This window comes from Phyllopteryx taeniolatus, chromosome 1 (genome assembly GCF_024500385.1).
Source record: "Phyllopteryx taeniolatus isolate TA_2022b chromosome 1, UOR_Ptae_1.2, whole genome shotgun sequence".
Lineage (NCBI taxonomy): Eukaryota > Metazoa > Chordata > Actinopteri > Syngnathiformes > Syngnathidae > Phyllopteryx > Phyllopteryx taeniolatus.
In genome coordinates, this window is record NC_084502.1 from 32,148,191 (window position 1) to 32,167,042 (window position 18,852).

The 18,852-nt window shown below is 40.9% G+C and overlaps 1 protein-coding gene and 1 long non-coding RNA gene across 2 annotated transcripts; both read left to right on the forward strand.

Annotated features, from left to right (window-relative positions):
- Window positions 1-104: 104 nt before the first annotated feature.
- On the forward strand, window positions 105-3,062 carry LOC133485576 (uncharacterized). Its single transcript, XR_009790723.1, has 2 exons — window positions 105-496; window positions 2,493-3,062. It is a non-coding gene; the product is annotated as an uncharacterized LOC133485576 (long non-coding RNA).
- Window positions 3,063-6,852: 3,790 nt separating this feature from the next.
- On the forward strand, window positions 6,853-16,311 carry pofut1 (protein O-fucosyltransferase 1). The gene is made up of 7 exons (XM_061789510.1): window positions 6,853-7,018; window positions 7,596-7,717; window positions 8,064-8,246; window positions 9,667-9,779; window positions 11,993-12,185; window positions 13,242-13,484; window positions 14,856-16,311. Exons 1-7 carry the CDS (start codon window positions 6,880-6,882, stop codon window positions 15,150-15,152), a joined length of 1,290 nt encoding a protein of 429 aa, XP_061645494.1. The 5' UTR covers window positions 6,853-6,879; the 3' UTR covers window positions 15,153-16,311.
- Window positions 16,312-18,852: the final 2,541 nt, after the last annotated feature.

The following is an 18,852-nucleotide window of genomic DNA, read 5'->3' on the forward strand; positions in this document are numbered from 1 at the left end:
CAGGGAACGTGGGGGTGGGGCAATGGACCGTGATGCTTTCAGGCTCATGTCATACGCGCTCAGTGTTCCATCCATTATAACGATCCGTTGTTACAAAAGCCTTTTTAAGAACAATTCCATCACATGCGCTGGATATATTCATGTATTCATGAATAACTTGGATCATACTCTGTGTGTGTTTAAAATTATAATTTCATTCGGAATACTTTTACCATTTTTTTAAATTATATAGTAAACTTTAAATATTACTGTAGTTCGTCGCTTTCATAACTATATTCTTCTATATAGTGAGCCTCCGACATTTTATATATACATATATAGTCATCGCAGAAGTTTCATATTTCCGACTGTTTGTGAAGGCACCGGAGGCCTCTTTTTAGTGGACACGCCCCCGAATCGCAACAGCGGTACCTACCTGTGTTGTTGTTGTTTTTCCTGGTAAAGAAGTGGATGACAACAGTGACCATGCTCACTATTTGGGACATAAAATGTTCAGGTATTGTTTTAACACAATTTTTTTTTTTTTTTTTGATCATGTTGGATTTGCTAATTTTGTTTTTGTTTTTTTAAATCGGGACTAAGTGCTTTAGTGTTCGTTCCGTTCCAGTTTATACACAAGAGGAGAAAAGCAAGTGAAAAGGCGTCTTCAATTACCAAGAGTGATTGAGAAATTATGTTTTATAAACTCACGGGACGTTAGCTTGATTGTCATTGTGTAAATAAAGACACATTTATTTATTTTTTATGATTTTGCTGAAATAAAACATACGAACAATTTAAAGTTGTGCACAGAAGGAATCTATGTTCGATTGTGTCCTTAATTGAGATTAATTCACACTCAAATTAACAGTGACAGATTTGCTCAAATCAGATTACTATTGTTATACAATTTAAAATGTGGATATTAATTAAAATTAGCATATCTCAAAATGTATCAATTGACAAATGAAACCGTATTACCTTTTTCAGGAACTCAATACCATGACATCAAGTATACCATTTATTGCTTACACATATACATGACTTTTTGGAATAAGGATTTTTGGCAAATGATTTTAAAAATATATCAACAGAAATACATTCAATATATTACATTACTTTCAAACAAAATAGATGATGAGCCAGGTATCTGATATGGGAGAAATTCCACTAAACTTCTTAAAAATGATATAGTGACTGACAGACTTGGATGATGAAAGTCACATAATAATTTTTGACATTCTACAGTTACATCCTCGCTCTGATTTCTGCTTCAATTTCAAATGCACATTTTTATTTGGCCAAGCAAGCCTCCAGGACAAAATTGTTTCTCACGCCAAAACCAGACACACTTGCATGTGTCTCACTTTTATTATTAATATTTGTTGACAAAATTAAGGGAAATGTTGATTTAAAAAAAGTGCTGTTAAATAAGTTGTTTTTTCCCCCCCTTTGATCCACTGGCGAAAAAGTTTAAAAATTGGTTTAATAGTTTTCACATAATGCAATCTGTAACATCGTCTTATAGGTGGAAGTAACAAACAACTGTTCTGTACAAGAAGGGGTAGGAGGGGATTGATTTTAAACATGTAAAGCACTTTGAGGTGCATTTCACTGTATGAAAAATGTTTTATAAATACTATAATATAATATTATTTTGATTATTTAGCAGGATTCTGTAGTAACCATGCAACTGATTTCCATGAAACTTTGCAGAAGGATGATACAGTACATGTGCTGGGCAAGAATTCTGGTGCTAAGGCGGGTAAAACTGCTGATAGAGGAATTGCTTTTTCTCTTATTGCCCTTTTAAGTCATGATGGACGTATTCTCCCTGGGCCTGAAGGCAAATGGAAGAGTCCTGTCCATCAAATCCTAATATCATACAGTACATCATTCTCCATTACATAAAGCACACAACGCCAACTTCCATAAAGCACGTTTTGATGAGTGTAATTAAATTTATGTTGAGGCAGCACGATGGAATAGCGGTTAGCACATCTGCCTAAGGTTTAATCTTGGCTGTGAACTTCCTGTGTGGAGGTTGCATATTCTTCTTGTAGTTGTGTGGTTTTTACTCAGCTTTATCCCACGTTCAAAAAAAGGTTAGTTTAATGGAAGACTCTAAATCGGCCACATATGTGAATGTGAGTGTGAATGGTTGGCTGTCTGTACGTGCCTGCGAATGGCTGGCGACCAGTCCAAGATGTGTTGAACACACATCAAGTGTTATCTGGCTGTAAGTGTTTTTTGTTTGCCTTCACAATCAATGCCATTCTATGACATCTACTGCCTCGTTCTTGTTAGAGCACATGTTGTTGATTGCACAAACCACCGCTTCAGTCAGACAAGCCGACGCAAATGTGGCACGTGATCATTTCTTTCTCACTTTTTGTGAACTGTTCAACCTTGGCAGAGGACTGTGGTCTATTAGTGCACTTCTATTTTTTGTTCTGTTTCTACTTTGTCATACGCTTGTCACATCACTAATATGTTTTTATGTTCTCTAACAGCATTGGTATAAGCACTGGAGGGAGGAAAGATTGTGGTGAAGAACAGCACCCGATACCTTGGAACCTTCACGGCTGAAGTGCTCTCGCGCAAGGCATCGAAAGCCATGTTGTGCCCCCTGCCTCAGTGCTCACTACTGTGATGGGTTAAATTCATTTAACTCATCATTTCATGAAATTTAGTGAGCACTAACAACAAAGATGATGGTTCTCCTTCACGTCTTAGTACGTTTGGATACAGCCTGAGGTGCAAGATAATGATGACACTGCCCTCCCCCACCTCTCCGCTGACTACACACTTCATTAGTTGTGATGATTTGCAGCCAGTCTCATGACAGGAGATAACAGTGAGCTCCCGAAAATAAAGCTCTCACATCTGTGTCTGCTTAATGTGACTCTTCTTCCTGTGTCAGTCCAACTCACGTTTGTCCTCACACCTCCTTTCTGCATTCGTCTAAGCGTCCACTCAAAAACACACAGGTGCACGTCGCCGCACACAGCTACTCCCTCACTGCAATTACTTCACATCTGGAGTTTGTTTGCTTGCCAGCAAATAAACAGCAATCCCCTCGATATGACGACGTGTGTGTGTGTTTGTTTTAAGGGTTTTGTTTTGTAAAACAGATGTATGGTTTGCTCTAATGGAGATTGGGCGACGAACAGCCACAAAAGGTTGGGCAAAAGCTGCGGCTACAAGTTGAGGGATGAGATGTCGCTGTTGTGAATACACAAAACGGACAAAACTATTGGAAGTGAAAGTGAAAAAACATGGGGTTGTCCCTGTCTGCATTTTCAACAGCTTCCACTCTTCTGTGAAGTCTCTCCACAAGATCTCAGAGTGTCTGTGGGAATTTGTGTCCATTTGTGAGGTCAATGTTACAGATGTTGAACCTGAGCGAGTGCTGGCATGGGCCTAGCTTTGTGTGAAATGAAAAGGTCATTACCAAACTCTTCCCCAAAAATTGAACGCATCCAACCATCCATTTTCTTTACCAACTGCCTTGTTCAGCATCACAGGAGTTGAAGCCTTTCCCAGACAACTTCAGGTGAAAGGTTGACTACACACCAGATTGGTCGCAAGTCAATCGCAGAGTTGTAAATGCTGCCTGTGTAGAAGTCGAACAAGTGAACCAATGAGCCACCTGGGATGAAGTTGGACGCATACAAATGTCCAAAATATTTTGCTAAGATAAGGAATTAAAACCCAAGGACAGGTGAGGGCTCCAGTCCAAACTTTTAATTCATTGATTGAACTTAGTTTACTGCCATTCTGTCAATAGTCTCTTGCCTAAAGTCAGCAGGCATAAAGGCCATGATAAACTAAGCCTAAGTCAAACTAACCTAACCAAAAACTGAACATTCAAATAGAACAGCTAAATAAAGAAAGGACGAGTGGAATACAGTATATCCGGTGCTTCAGTGCAAAATGGATGTTCAAAATGTACAAAGTATTCATTAAGTTATGCAAAACACAGTAAGGAGTTAATTAGTTAGGCGTAACGCCAAAATATGCATGTTAGTTAGACTATAAAATGGTCTGTAGGTGTGAATTGAGTCTGAATGGTTGTTTGTCTACATGCACCTTGTGATTGACTGGCGACCAGTCCAGGGTGTACCTTCCCCTTCACCTAAACTCAGCTGGGGATAGGCTCCAGCTCACCAGCGATCCATGAGGTCAAGCTGTACAGAAAAAGGATGGATGGAGGATTGTCATATTAGAATACAGGACAATAATTTTCTATATGATATTTTTCTTTATTGTGTGTGATGTGTGCATAAGTGTGCAAAAGTAGTACTCTTGTATAGTGGACAGTTACAGATTTAATAAAATAAGTGTTCCTCAAAAAAATGGTCACAGGAGAACGAGTCCAGCTTCTTTAAATGAGACCAAACTTGACCCTGTCAGAGATTAGAACTGGTCCCAACACAAGTGTTACACAACAGGTAGTCTTATGCTTGCTGATGTAACAAATGAGCAGCTGTGGCCTATCTTAGAGCAGCACTGTTCTGTTCTGTGATGAGGTGGACCATCGGGCTCTGCAGCATGTTGATAAGGTTGGGTGGAACATTTGCAGGGTCCAGTCCATGCAGCTAAGGCACTAAAACGCCACCTGCTGGACTAGACCGGAACGCCATCATAGGTCCAAATAGCTTTTTTTTTTTTAATCCCTGGAAAACACACTGAAGGAAGACTACTAAAAAAAGAAACAGCATAGTGAAGCCTTAGCCTCTGAATCTGTCTATATATCTAGCTTATTTTATTTTTTTTAAATACATTAATTATTAATTACGTTAATTCTGGGCTCCTCGTCTACTGTTGTGAAGTGTCATTGTCGCTTTACCCGCTGTTAATAAAAATAAACTTGTGAAAATGTGACAAAAACATGGTCAGAAACTAAGTGGAGCAATGACGGATCGAGCTAAACTTGAACAGAACTTGACAGTGTTAGAAATAAACTCACTGATCGGTAACATTTGTTGACCGACGCTAGTGCTAACATAACATGGTCGTAGCTGGCACTTCATTACTTAGGCCACTGAAGGAGGTTGTTAACTTACTAAATGATTCCAGGTTGCCATTAACATTGTGAGATTGATTATTTGAGGTCGACTATAGTACGACTTCCTTGTGAAAGGCCACAGACTAAATGTTAACAATAAACATGAGCGGAACAACAAGCACAATATGTAGCCTGTTCCTGATCATCTTTCACAGACGTCAGCTTCTTCCTCTTAAGCACATTTTACGTCTGAGGAAGTTGTAGGTTAAAAACAAGGAAATGAAATTGTTACCCCAAAGAATTTGAACTAAATGCTAAGTCACTGCTGTGCTGAAATGACAACTTGAGCAGTTTTATCATGCACAATGCAGAGACGAGATTGTTACGAGTGACAATAGCATATCAGCACAGTCTTGCGCCAAAGTCCGTCCTCCAATATGACAAAGCTCGCCCCGTGGCCTTGTGGGAGTAGAAAAGATCAACAGTCCTGACCTTAACATTTGTGGATCAGCTCGGTCATTGACGAGGGCATCTGACAATCTGCCAGTATGTCTTGGTTCGTCCTTCGTTCCAGATGAGACTCTAATCACTCAGTCCACCGAAGAACGCCAAATGAGGCAATAGCAGCCACAGAGTAAGCCAGTACTTGGCACAGGCTGTGAAGATTTGGCACATTTTACATGCTCCGCACTTTATTATTATTTTAACAGTGTAAAATGTATTGGCAAAAAAAGAAGCCTTGTAAGAACAGAAAAATAATCTACCAAATACTATTTCCATTTTTTTTTGGTAATAACTGCAGTTTGAAGTCTTTCATGTAGGCTATAATACGGGAGAATGGTTTCTTTGCAATTTGTTATGTGTGTCAGCGGTTCACCTGAAGAAAACAGACCCCCGCCCCCCATACCCATTCATAGAAGGTTGTGAATTATGGCTCTCTGCATTGTTATCACTGCTGTCATCTCAAACAATGAAAAACAGTGTGCGTTGGAAGGGTGGGGGAGGAGCGTGCACAGGAACGGAGGGAAACAACAGCCAGCTGCCGAGCATCAGAGAAGAAGAAAAACGAGATTTACTGAATGCAAAGAGAGAAAGAAAACGTCAACTTATCAATAACAATGTGTTTTATTCATTAAATGTATTTGATGACATCAGACTCAGGGCTAAGTTGAGTCACTTCATCAAAAATGATTGAGGAATCTTATCACTCTGTTAGGTCATATCCACCCAGGCCATGTGTTGCAATGGTTACCCAGCACAGTGAGTGATTTAGGCATGTTGAGCACCTATATGAAGAGATGATGAAAAAGATGTAATAAATGAGCTAGGAACATTTTAGTTCCTGTGTGGGGATTTGCAAAGCAATTTAATGCAAAACAGGAAGGTTTTTTTTGGGGAGGGGTCTTATTTTGCAACATACATGGTATGACAATGTTTTCGGGAGGACCAGAACAAAGGCATATACAATTATAGTGCAGTACGTTAAAATTGTGTCCTCAACAGAATCAAATGGAAAAAAAGTCAGTCAGTAGATGAAGTGGATCCATGTTGCTTTTTTTTTTCTTTGTTTTTTTTTTCTTCAAATAAATACTCGAGTGAAAAGTATGCTGTATTAAAACTACTTTGACAAGTACAAAATATCCAAAATGCTACTTGAGTAAACGTGAGGGAGTAAGTTCTCCGACTGTGCGGGAAGCAGGATAAATCACAAACATGAAGCAGAAAGTGGTTGTCTGGGGTTTTCATATTGGCAGGGGTTTATAACGGAGACAGCATTCTCCGGTCCTGCAGATGGCAGCACACGCTTTAAACACGCTCCACGCCACTATTTATTGAAAGAAAGAAGCGCTAGCTGGCGCACTGCATCCTGGGATATGTTATGAACTCCAATGGCGGTGTGCAGGCTACCGTCTCGCGCTCTCACGCTGACTTGTTTTCTTTGTTCACTCTTACTTCAAACTTATCGGACGGCTGCCAAAGAACTCAAGTGGGATGAAAATGGATATGTTTTGTACTGCCCGTGCATGGGTAATAATCGCTTTTATTTTAAGCAGCTTTATGACCGCAGAGGCCGTGACCCGTCGTAGTTAAAAGAAACAAACAGAAAAACAACAAATGTAAAAGTCCCGCTTCTAGTGAGGTAGTACAGGTGGTGGTTACGATGGTTGTGGAGAAAGCTTTCGACAGGGTGGAGTGGGATGATTTATTTGCGTGCCTCGGGAAATTTTGGATTTGGCCCAAATTTTGTTTCTTGGGTCAAATTTATACACCTCACCACACGGCTATGTAATTGCAAATGGCAAGCAATACGTTTCGAACTCATACAGAGGCTTAAATTAAAAGGTGGCTTGGCACTTCCAAATTTGTGTCACTATTACTTGGCTGCAAACGTTTAGAAGATTTTATACTGCTTCCTTCTCCTGACCCATACTGGTGTCGTTCTGAAACCACATCATGTGTCTCTGCATCACCTGATGCTCTTTCCTGTTCAGATTTCACTGAAAATCCAATAGTATTAAATACCCTTAAAATATGGTCTCAGCTTAGACAGAATACTTACTTTCATGAAAACCTGGCAATTTGAAATGTGTGTTTCTGTGTTCAGGTCGCTTTGGGAACCAGGCAGACCACTTCCTGGGTTCTCTGGCTTTTGCTAAAATGTTAAACCGAACCCTGGCCGTCCCTCCGTGGATTGTTTACCGTCATCACAGTCCCCCTTACACCAATGTAAGTCTATCTATTGTTATGTATTAGAAGTCCGTTATGGACAAAAGTGTTTGGAGATTTGGCCTTGCACTTAATTAAAAGGCAAGGCTGCCTTTTAAATTGGGCACTCTGAGGATTTAGTGTGGATTTCCACGCGATCATCGTTTGAACTTGTTGCGCTATTGAATAACCTTTATGATCCGTACAGTATCATGACCAATTGGAGGATGTCTGGTGGGATATCTTACGATGAGCCGCAGCGGCTCCATTTTAAACATCCCAATACAATTGAAAAATCATCTTTGTGCATGATGTCATGAGTGCCCTGTGATTTATTTTTTCTTTTTCCTCCCGATTATTCATTCAGGTCCATGTTCCCTACAGTGAGTTCTTCAAACTCGAGGCCTTGTCAGCATACCATCGCGTGGTGGCTTTGGAAGTCTTCATGAAGGAGCTGGCTGACAAACACTGGCCCAGAGGGCAGAGGAAAGCCTACTGCTTTGAGGCAGCAGCTCAGCGGAGTGCAGACAGAAGATCCTGTCCCATGAAGGTTGAGGGTGCAATGGAGCAGCAAGCTCTGACTTATGCGTGTGTGGGCGTGGGGAAGGAGGGGGTCCCAAAAAGAGCAACACGATACACACATTAAGATTATCTTAACAGAGTTTTAAAATGTGAGGAAACGCACATAACAATAAAAGGGTGTCATTCAAGATGACTAAACGAGCACAAAAACTCTATAAACAATATCTCCACCGACAAGTTACATTTCCCCTTATGGGATTATTTTGAGTATAATAAATTAAAATAAAACAAGTAAATTAAGCGTCTCATCACCCACGCCAGAAGTAAGGCATAGAAGTAGGACAGACTTGTGAGCGACCGGCATGGTTCCACAGCGTACCCGTGCTACCAAAAAATATAGAGAGCAGGGACTAGTAGAAGAAGCTAGGCTACCTGTTAGCTTGTCTGGCAAATCCGTCCATCCATGCTCTATTGTGCTTTTCTTCATTAGGTGAGCTGACGCCTATGCCCGCTGACTTGGTGATTGGCGGTGTCGACCCTAAAGTGGTCGTCAGCCAATTGCAAGGCTCAAATAAATGGACAACCATTCACATTTGCACAACTTAGACTGTTCAAACCCTTGCAAGCACAGGGAGAAATATGCAAACTCCACACTTGAAGGCTTGAGCTGAGACTCCAACCCAGAACATCTCAACTATGGTGGCATACATGCTGGTAAATACATTGTGGTGGCAATTTCTGTTGTGGTAAAAGACTCGAAGGACGCATTATAGGTCATCATTGACATGTACTGTACATAGCCAGGATATAAATCCCCCAGATTTTAGCAGCCATAATACTTTAAAATCATTCAAACACACAAATTGAGTTATCGCACTCTAGTTCCAAGTGGTTTAATAGCGCTTAAATGGCCCAGATAATCATTTGCTTTAGCATTTTGTCAAATGGTATCAAACGCTGCCCTCTAGTGGCCTCTTCATCACCTATCACCAGCTCGTCCTCGGGCTTCCCACAGTATTATTGCTGTAATGTAATTTTTGCCAATGTTTTTATTGAGCCAGGCCACATATTTTACATGATGCAAAAATCTCACAGCACTCTACTAAATAAAGATATCACAAAATTTATCTACAGGTATACTGAAATAATGATCATCTCGTCTTGTTTAATAACAAGGGTACTTGGTGTGTGTGTGTGTGTGTGTGTGACATGACTTTTATGTTGGATAATTGGCAACAGGTTAATTATATACCTTATGCCATCTAGTGAAAGAACATTCAATTGTTCTGCCTGTCACTACGTTGTTGGCAGCAAGAGATACCAAAAAATAAATACATAAAAATAGCAGTAAATAAATAATCATTTTCAGACAAATGAGGTGAAATTGGATAATGTAAGTTGTTGGGAATCACTGCTCTAATGTGTGTGTGTGGTTCTGGTTCTTTCAGGATGGGAACCCTTTTGGTCCGTTCTGGGACTATGTCGGCGTGGAGTTTGAGGAGTCTGTGTTGTTTAGTGGTATTTCCTTCAGTGCGTATCATCAGCAGCATTGGTTAAAGAAGTGAGTAGACTCCTTTATTCAACTTTTGACAATGTTGAGACCAGCATGGGCATTGATTAATTGTTCGGGAAGAACTGTGGATTGTGTAGAATTCATTGCTGAGTAATGTTGTCTTGAACCAAGTGAGGCAACATTGAGTGCTCAACTTTGCTGCAACTAACAGAGGTGCCTTTGATTCCTTCTCAAAAAGTTTTGAACAACAACATGAAGTTGAGCTATGCTTTGCGTTACCAGGGTGACCGGGGGCCGAGATAATGAGTTACTAGCGTGCACAAAAGAAGAAGAGCCAGCCTTAAAGACAATTAAAGCATCGATTGTGTTTTCACTTGCGGAGGTAGCGCTTCATCACCAAGACTTTGTCGATTAGTGTGCGGCTCTGTGAATGGGGTTCATGTGGTGGCCATTTCGACATACACAAACTCCTCTCTACCTCCATCTGCACTTTCGATGAATAATCGAATACGTGCCTGTTACCAGAAGCTAATGCTAATGGAGCTCTTAGGTAGAGCTAACCTATGCATCCATGACATGTCATGTGGTAGCGCTTTCGTCTAGTCTGGATGTCACTTGAAAATGGTGGATCTTCGCCCAGCCTAGCTGCCTGGTCATGGGTGGAGAGAACTGGTTATTATATAAATCAACAAAAATTCACAATGGCTCTATAAGACACATTTTCAGACGGATACTGTAGGTAACTTACAAAAGATTTACATGGTTGTTTCATTTAACATTTGATCGGTGGGCAGGCCCTTGAGAGACCCAACTATTAATGAACCACATTTCCACAATGTCTACCCTTGAAAATTTTTTAATAACATTTTTAAAAAGTTGTTTCCCTCAAAATTGAGCATGCATTGAGTAGTCAAATGTTCATCTCGTGTTGTGCCTCGCTTTTGCGGTCTTTCAAATTCTCATAAACTCGGAAATGTATTTTCACCGTGAGGGAAATCTTCTGTGCATTTTCATTGAATGTAAACTGCAATGTTAAAACACTGCGCGACAGAGATTCAAATTTTGAATCACGGCAAAAGCAGTGGCCGACCGATCGGCCACTCGCGGAAGCAGTTGCCGAACCACGCACACTGCGCCATAGTTCAGTCGGGTTCGACGGGATCGCTCGGTATGCGCCAGTTTTAACCCTAACCCACCATAATCCTTACCTTAACCCATCCTAATCTGCCTTAACCCCAACCCTAGTCATAAACCTAACCATAACAAACGTCCTTTGTTTTTTTTATTTTGTACAAATGTGATGCATATTTAGGAGGGTCATCTCGTTACATCTGGGTAGCCTATCCTCCTCACTATGCAGAAGCCAATCATGTTGAAGCGGGGCGTGTCTTGTCAAGAAAGGGCGTCGGATTCCTAATACGCGTCAATATATTTATACGAAATGTTTTTCGGTTTATGTTCATTAGTTTTTTTAAATGTACATTTTTGTCGTGGTTTTGGTCATTTGTTTTCTGAAATGTAGATTTGTTTTGACTTTTGTTAATTTGTTTTCTGAAGTGTTTCGCAATTTGTTATATTGTTTTGCACTTCCCAGCTGCCTTACGTTTCACATATGTGCACTTTTAGTAAGTGGGAACTTCCCAACGAGAAGTATGAACAAAAATTCCTGTGGCTGTTCCATTTTAACTGCCATTTGTTCCAAATGTTCTTTTGCTTTATCGGTCATTTTCAGATTTTTCCCTGTCTTTTGAGTCTCTTTCTCTTTCTCACCTGCTACATTTCTCCTCGTCTCTTTCTGGGATGCGCGTAGTCAGCGATTAACCCCTGAATACAGATTCGATTGGCTGAAGGGGGTGGCTGAACTCAGATGTGATTGGTTGGTACATCACTACTGTAAGGCCTATAATGCTCAGTCAATTAAAAAAGGAAGTGCCGCGTATGTCTTGAGTCACAACCATTCTTTTTTGGCACTGGTGTGGGTCCGTATGGAACTGCTTCTGGGTCCGGACCCGGACTGCGGTGCGCCAGTTGGTGATCTCTGTTGTAGTTCCTCGAAATGGTGAATTTGGGGTTTTCATTTGGTGCAAGCTATAATCAGTAAAATGATACATCCTGTATTTACAGTATTAAAAAAAATCATGATAAAAATCACTTGGAGTGTGTGTAGTCAGTCATCTACTTAACTAAATCAAGATTTTGACACTATTCTAATTTATTGAGATTTACAGTATCTTATCCCCCTTGCCCGCATTGTCCCCTAGGTTCCCATCCAACGAGCACCCTGTGCTAGCCCTGCCTGGAGCTCCGGCCCAGTTCCCGGTGGTAGAAGATCATGTTCGCCTGCAGCGTTACATAATCTGGTCAGACAAGATGGCGGCGGAGGGACAGGAGCACATCGCTGCACTCCTGACCCGGCCCTATCTTGGCATTCACTTGAGGATTGGCAGCGACTGGGTGAGATTTCGTTGGCGATGAGGGTCTCCTCTAAGGATCAGCATTTGACTAAATTAATTGATTTTGTTTTTTTTAAATATACTTTTCAATAGGATGGGAGAATCTCTCCGAATCTTCTGAACTCCTTTTTTAATGGCAAAGTAGTATTCCACAGCATAATACTGCCTGGAGTTCTGCCATCTATGTGGATGTAGCGCAGCTTCGCATAGTTAAAGTCCCATACACAGACACATGCCAAATTTGATGATTTATCCCACTTTCTGTTCAAGGTCAGTAAAGGCCCGACTCTCGGGTAGCTCTGAGAGATTATCCTGTGTTGTGGATTACGGTGTGTACAAAGTCCCCCCCCCCCCAATCTGGGGCAGACATTCAATATTTACAATGGCAAATCTTTGTGTGTGGTCAACAATAGGTTCGGCCGAGCCACGTACTCTGCGATTGTGACTTGAAGCACAACCAAAGCCAATTACGAAGCCGTTTCGGCTGAAACATTTCGGAAGCCGAAATCTGGTGGATCACTACTTGGTAGTTGCAAAAGTTCCTGTTTGACGGGAAGACACACATTTGTCGGCAGACGCATCCTTGCGTGTCATTTTGTGCTTTTGGTTTCATGTCAAAAATATTTTCACAACTCAAAACACAAAACATTTGCAAACCGTGTCTCAAACAGAATATCACAATTAAAACATTAATAGCGCACCACAGTGCTCTTGTTGTGTCTGTTGAGTGAAAATCGTCATATTTAATTTTTTACCCGATTCCCTAACAAGAAACGAAGAATCTGAGAAATTTCACCCGCATTCTCACACTGGATGCATTTTTGGCTAAAAAGTTACTGAATTGATTTCCAGCCACTGAATCGTTTCAGATCATCTCGTTCTAAATGAACCAGTATCCTCCTGGAACCGAATCGGCAACCACAAATTAAATTCAATTGTTACACTCGAACTGCTGTGATTTTTCATTGTGGTGCAAACTTGCTCTTAGTTTCTGGAGCCTTGAGGATGTACCAACGTCTCCTATCATTCCCCCATTCCATTATCTTCCTCCTTAAAGCAAAACGCCTGCAAATTGCTGAAGAGTGGCGAAGCGGGGCCTCACTTCATGGCCTCCCCTCAGTGCGTGGGCTACAAGCGGCAGACGGCGCTGCCCCTCACCACGATCATGTGCCTGCCCGACCTGGCCGAGATCCGCAGGGCCGTGTCGCTGTGGGTGAAGAAGACCGCGGCGCGCTCCGTCTACATCGCCACCGACTCGGAGTCCCACAGCAGCGACATTGAGAAGCTCTTCAAGGGCAAGGTGATGAAACTGTTTGACAAAACTCTCTCACACTTTCTCTTTGCTACTGGCTCGTCTGCAGCACCGGTTTTTGTTGGAATTGCAAAATGTTTACAAAGTAGCAGTAACGTTCAAGATAGGTCAACAGCTGAGGTCTTGAATGCAACCTTCGAGGAAACATGCTTTTTTTCACTGTTTAAAATAGTTCCCAGTTGTAATAACATGTTTGTGGCAGGCTTATACCAAAATACCTGAATGATCAAGATTTATCGACAGTTTTTCAGCATATTTCTCGCCACGGGGACCTCATTTTCGGGGCAGATCTGTTTCCTGCAGTCTTTCAGCCTTGCTGGGCCAACTGTGAGTCTGGCTGTTGTTAGATTGACAGCCAGTTACGAGGATCTCAGTGCTGCTTTCTTGCCAGTGTTTGGCCATCTCCTCATCCGCCTCCCTCAACGGTGCTTGCCACGGCCTTCTGCTTGCTTGTACTAACAAAGCACACCAGAGGGTGGAAAACAAGCGGATGCCCAAGACAATGAAAGCATTTTGGTGGCGCATGGACACATCGGCAAACGCAGCGTCCCCGGCCACACTGAAAAGAAACAAATACTACATGGGGGGAAAAAGAAAAAAAAGTCATAGAAATGTAATTTTAGGAAGTAGCAAAAGTATAATTTAATATTGAAACAACATTATTTTTACAAATATAATTGTGACTAAAGTAGTAATATTGCAACAAAAAAGATGCATTTTACCAGAGTAAAGCTGTAATATTACAATAGGGACGTTTTAATTATATTTATTTATTATAAGAATAAAGTGTTAATATTTTGTGGAAAACTGTTTTATTATGAGAATAAAGCTGTAATATTATGATGCATCATATTTTTACTTACCATAATAAAGTTGTAATATTGTGGTAAAAAATTAGATTTTGCCCTAGTGCAGTCGCAATATTACAAGAATAAAGTAGAATAGTCAATAACCTGTAAAAATGTTATTTTCGTAACACTGTGACTCTTTTAGTAATCATAGTTTTCATTTTATTTTCAGAGTGGCCAGAATACTCATTTAATCACAAGACATAATAGTGATTTTTGTTAACCTTGTTGGTAACTTTTTTTTGTTTGTTTTACTTTCCCCTGAGTTTTGGCTTCACCAATGCAGTACGAGTGCAATTGTTCACGGCACACGATTTCTTCTTTTGGGTTAGTAGCAAAAGGTGTTAAGGACTGGGCTAAGGAACTGAAGTTGTCACAGTTGGAGTCTCGCTGTGAATAAAAAATGAAAATTGCACCTTGTTGGTAATATGTTAGTCTGCTTCCTGACTACTTTTGACAAATATACAGTATAGAGTGTGAGTTGAATTCCACTTGATTCATCTTTCTGCAGGTGAAAGTGGTGAGCCTGCACCCTGACTCTGCCCAACTGGACTTGTATATTTTAGGCCAAGCGGACCACTTTATTGGAAACTGTGTGTCATCCTTTTCTGCCTTTGTGAAGAGAGAGAGGGATGTGCACAACCTTCCCTCCTCCTTTTTTGGCATGGACCAACCTGGGCATGGTGACCCAGTCTGCACCGGTACACAGTGTGGATCAGTAATGGTACAGCAACACCACTTGGACAATCAACACTGTAGCAACCCTGATTTGCCTCTCTCCTCGAGCTGTGGCGAAGACGGGAACTAGGCACAGTGGGGGCAAAAACTCTGCGGCGATACAAAAGGGAAAGCACTGCCCCAAACGTCCACAACGCAACTGCAAATTGCTGCCACGCAAATACAAACAAACACGACGGAAGTTAACCCAAAGAGGAACTGAACTGACATAAACAGTAGAACTACCTTTGAAGCGGATGTGCATCATGCTGGGTTAGGAGTTCCACGATAGCTCTATAGCTAGCTTGACACTTTAGACCAGTGATTCCCATGTGCTGTGCTTTGACAGATCATCAGTTATACTATGGGACATTTTACAATTTCACTCAATTGGTCTGAAAAATACTCTCTTATTCCCAATAATGTATCTTTGCTCATCTACAGTAGCTACGACAGTGACATAGGACCAACAATGAAATGCCCTTCCACTAGATGGCTGAACATATAATTAACCTGTTGCTATTCATTTAACAGAATAATAGCTTTGTGTTCAATTGAACACACCCAGATATCACACTAAGTAAATTTGTGGGTGAATTGAGATGAGATGATAATATTGCAGTATATAAACTTTTTCTTTGGTGGTGTGACTATGCTACTGTAAAATGTTTGCCTTGGCTCAAAGGTATGGAAACAATGCTTGAGCTAGATACTCTAGACAGATACTTTGGCGTGGTGATGGAGAAACTCAGGCTTACCATGGCGAGCACAGAGCCGCAGCGAATTTGGGCAACAAGCACCTCTGAGCCAGGATGTGTTTCAAAAGAAAAAAAAAAAGGATTTGATGCTATGTTAGTTCAGCGGAAGACATTTTACTATGATGGTGCAGCAAGTGAGCGAACAGCAGGAAAACATTATTCAAACTGATAAACAACAACTTCGTTAATATAGACATGGAAGAAAACAACTTTGCGGACATCGCTAAACCAAAGACGGCTTTGAGTGTTAAAAAAAAACCGCTGTTTGTATCAGCCAAACACATGGTAAACAAGAAGTCGAGCACTACAACTTGATAACAGCAGTACGTGGATGGCTGTGCTCATGTACATGTCATTCAACAATGTATAGTGAAGAGTTTAATCCCGTTGTGTAGTCATTTGAGAGAAGATGGTGCTCAGAGGCCGTGTGTGCGCAAGGCATCCAATATGCTGCAGCAAAGGTTAGGACTTTACAATAAACAGTTGAAACTATTTTAGGCCTCATTGTCATCTTTGTCATTACCATAGCAACCCATGCAGACAGTTCTGAACAACACGACTTGGTCCTCAGGAAGTTTTCAATTGCCACATCTTGTTTCATATTGTGTTAGTGACTAAAGGTAAACATTTGACAGTCATCAATTGTCTCTTTGATATCCTCCCCTCCCGCAAGTAAAGATATGTTACCAAACCTTTTTCGATACTGAAATGGAGAAAAAAAAAAAAAAGTATCTCAGTCTTCATTTTTCCACAGGTGGCGCTTCATTGGGTACACTTGATAACAATGAGATGCAGTAAAATCTGACTTGACAAAAAATTCTAATAATGATCAGTTTGACACTGTCAGAGAGGTGTTAATTTAATATTGTAATATTAATTGTAATATTGTAAGTTTGCAGTGCATCCTAGCTGTCTCTCATGTAGCTCATGGAACTAAATATGGTAACCAAAATATCAGCAAATACCCTGTGATTCTTTATAATTATACATCACCATAAACTGTAAATGTCAATCAAAAGTAAAAGTGCATTTCAATAAATTAAATGTAATCTATTCCATTAGTTCAGTTGAAAAAAGGTGAATTTCATGTTAAATTGATTCACTACACAGTGAAATATCATCTAATATATGATTAGATGTTTTAAAAAATAATGTTCATGATTAAGGCTTCCAGCTAAACATCAAATTTAGCATCTCAAGTAATTTGAACATTACATCAAATGTTGTGACTTTTGGTCTTGTCCATGAAAGAATTTCTAAAAGAAATTAGGTGGAAATTGGCCTTCTGGAAGGTATTTTCCTCTTCATATATAATATATGAGTGGTACTTTTTCAAATGAGTTTTTCCACTGTATTCACATATCTTGAGATGCACCTGTACGTATTTGTAATATTAAATGAATAGAACAAGTACAAGTAATACAGGAAAAAATAAAATGTTTTGGAGCACAATACATGAACAGGAGATGTCGAGCCACTAGATGGCGCCCTAAACTCAGACGTGTGCGCGAGTGTGTTTTAAAAAGCACACTTTTTCTTTCTTCACACAACCCTCAGGGTGCTAATCTGAGTCAGACCAAAATTGTATACCTTCATACCTACGCTTTGGACGTACAGCCTAAAAATATTATGATGAAAAGAAATCTCTTTATTATGGCGTTATTGAAGCCGTCCACACCCTCACTAGCCGCCGCTGTCTGAAGTGCTGCTGTGGGCTCACCTGGAGACCCTGGGGGCCTTCGCATCAAATATTCATCACCTACAAACTCAAGCCTTAAATAATTCTCAAAGAAGTGCATCCACAGCCAGCCCCTTTCATCCCAGGCACACCTGGACAATGGAAGCAGGGTAGCGTCAAGTAGTTGGGTGGAGGCGGGGGTAACCCTCGGTAGATGCACAAACCCTCCACCTCCCCCCCCCCAACAAAAACAGCAAATGAAACGGATGGAAAGACAGACAACTCAATGTGGCTAACGCTGTTAACGCTATATTGCCATGTAGGTCTACAGTTCGATACTGTACAGAAGACTTTGGCCAGCATTAGGTGTAGTGTTTTAGCAATGCTAATGGTCATACTGTATACCATGTGTCAAAGTCAAGGCCCGGGGGCCAAATCCGGCCCGCCACATCATTTTATTTGGTCCGCGAAAGCTAATCATAGGCATCAACTTCATATTTCTTACTAAAATACCAACATTTAATAACGTTGAGATATCGCAAGCATTTTGTTGGTTACCAATGTGCCTTTTAAAATAACCTGAATAATATTTGACTGATTTTAAAATTGGTTTGCCATTACTTTGCTGTGAAAATGTAATATGAGGCGATTATACATTTATATGGATTTAGTCATGATGGCCCTCCGACAGAATCCATAACTACGATGTGGCCTGTGACAAAAATGAGTTTGAAACCCTTGCGAGCAACCCTTTATTGCTCAGTGACTGTTTTTCTCAATGTCTTTATGTCTCCAAAGTGTTCTCTGTCAATTGACTGTCTGTTGTCGTACTAGAGCGGCTCCAATTACCGGAGACAAATTCCTTGTGTGTTTTTTGGACATACTTGACAAATAAAGATGATTCTGATTAATTTGTACTTAGTAGGATATTTCCTGGTTGATGGAGGATGATGAACAGACAGGGTGTTTGAGAAATTGTCTGCGCTGACGCCAACTGTATCGGTCCCCCTTTATGTAGGACTCTGCCAGCAAGCCTGAGAGGGGGGTTCTGGCGACCTGGCACACCAGGGCTTCCGTAATGTTTACATCTGTAGAGGTCATTGTTGGAGCGACGAAAAAACATGGGAGACCTTCCCGCATCAGGCTCTTTAGCCACAGCAAGCGCTGTAACTCAACCATGGACTGACCCAGTCGCAGACGCCGCTGTCTCATGAGACAGACAGAGGCCTCAAAACAAAAACGGTAAACTAATGATGTGGCACGCACACTACAATGCTGGCCACCTTTAGAGTTGTTGTTTTAGCAATGCTGTTTAGCAACCGTTATTGAGCAAAGGCACATATTTTAGCTTGCAA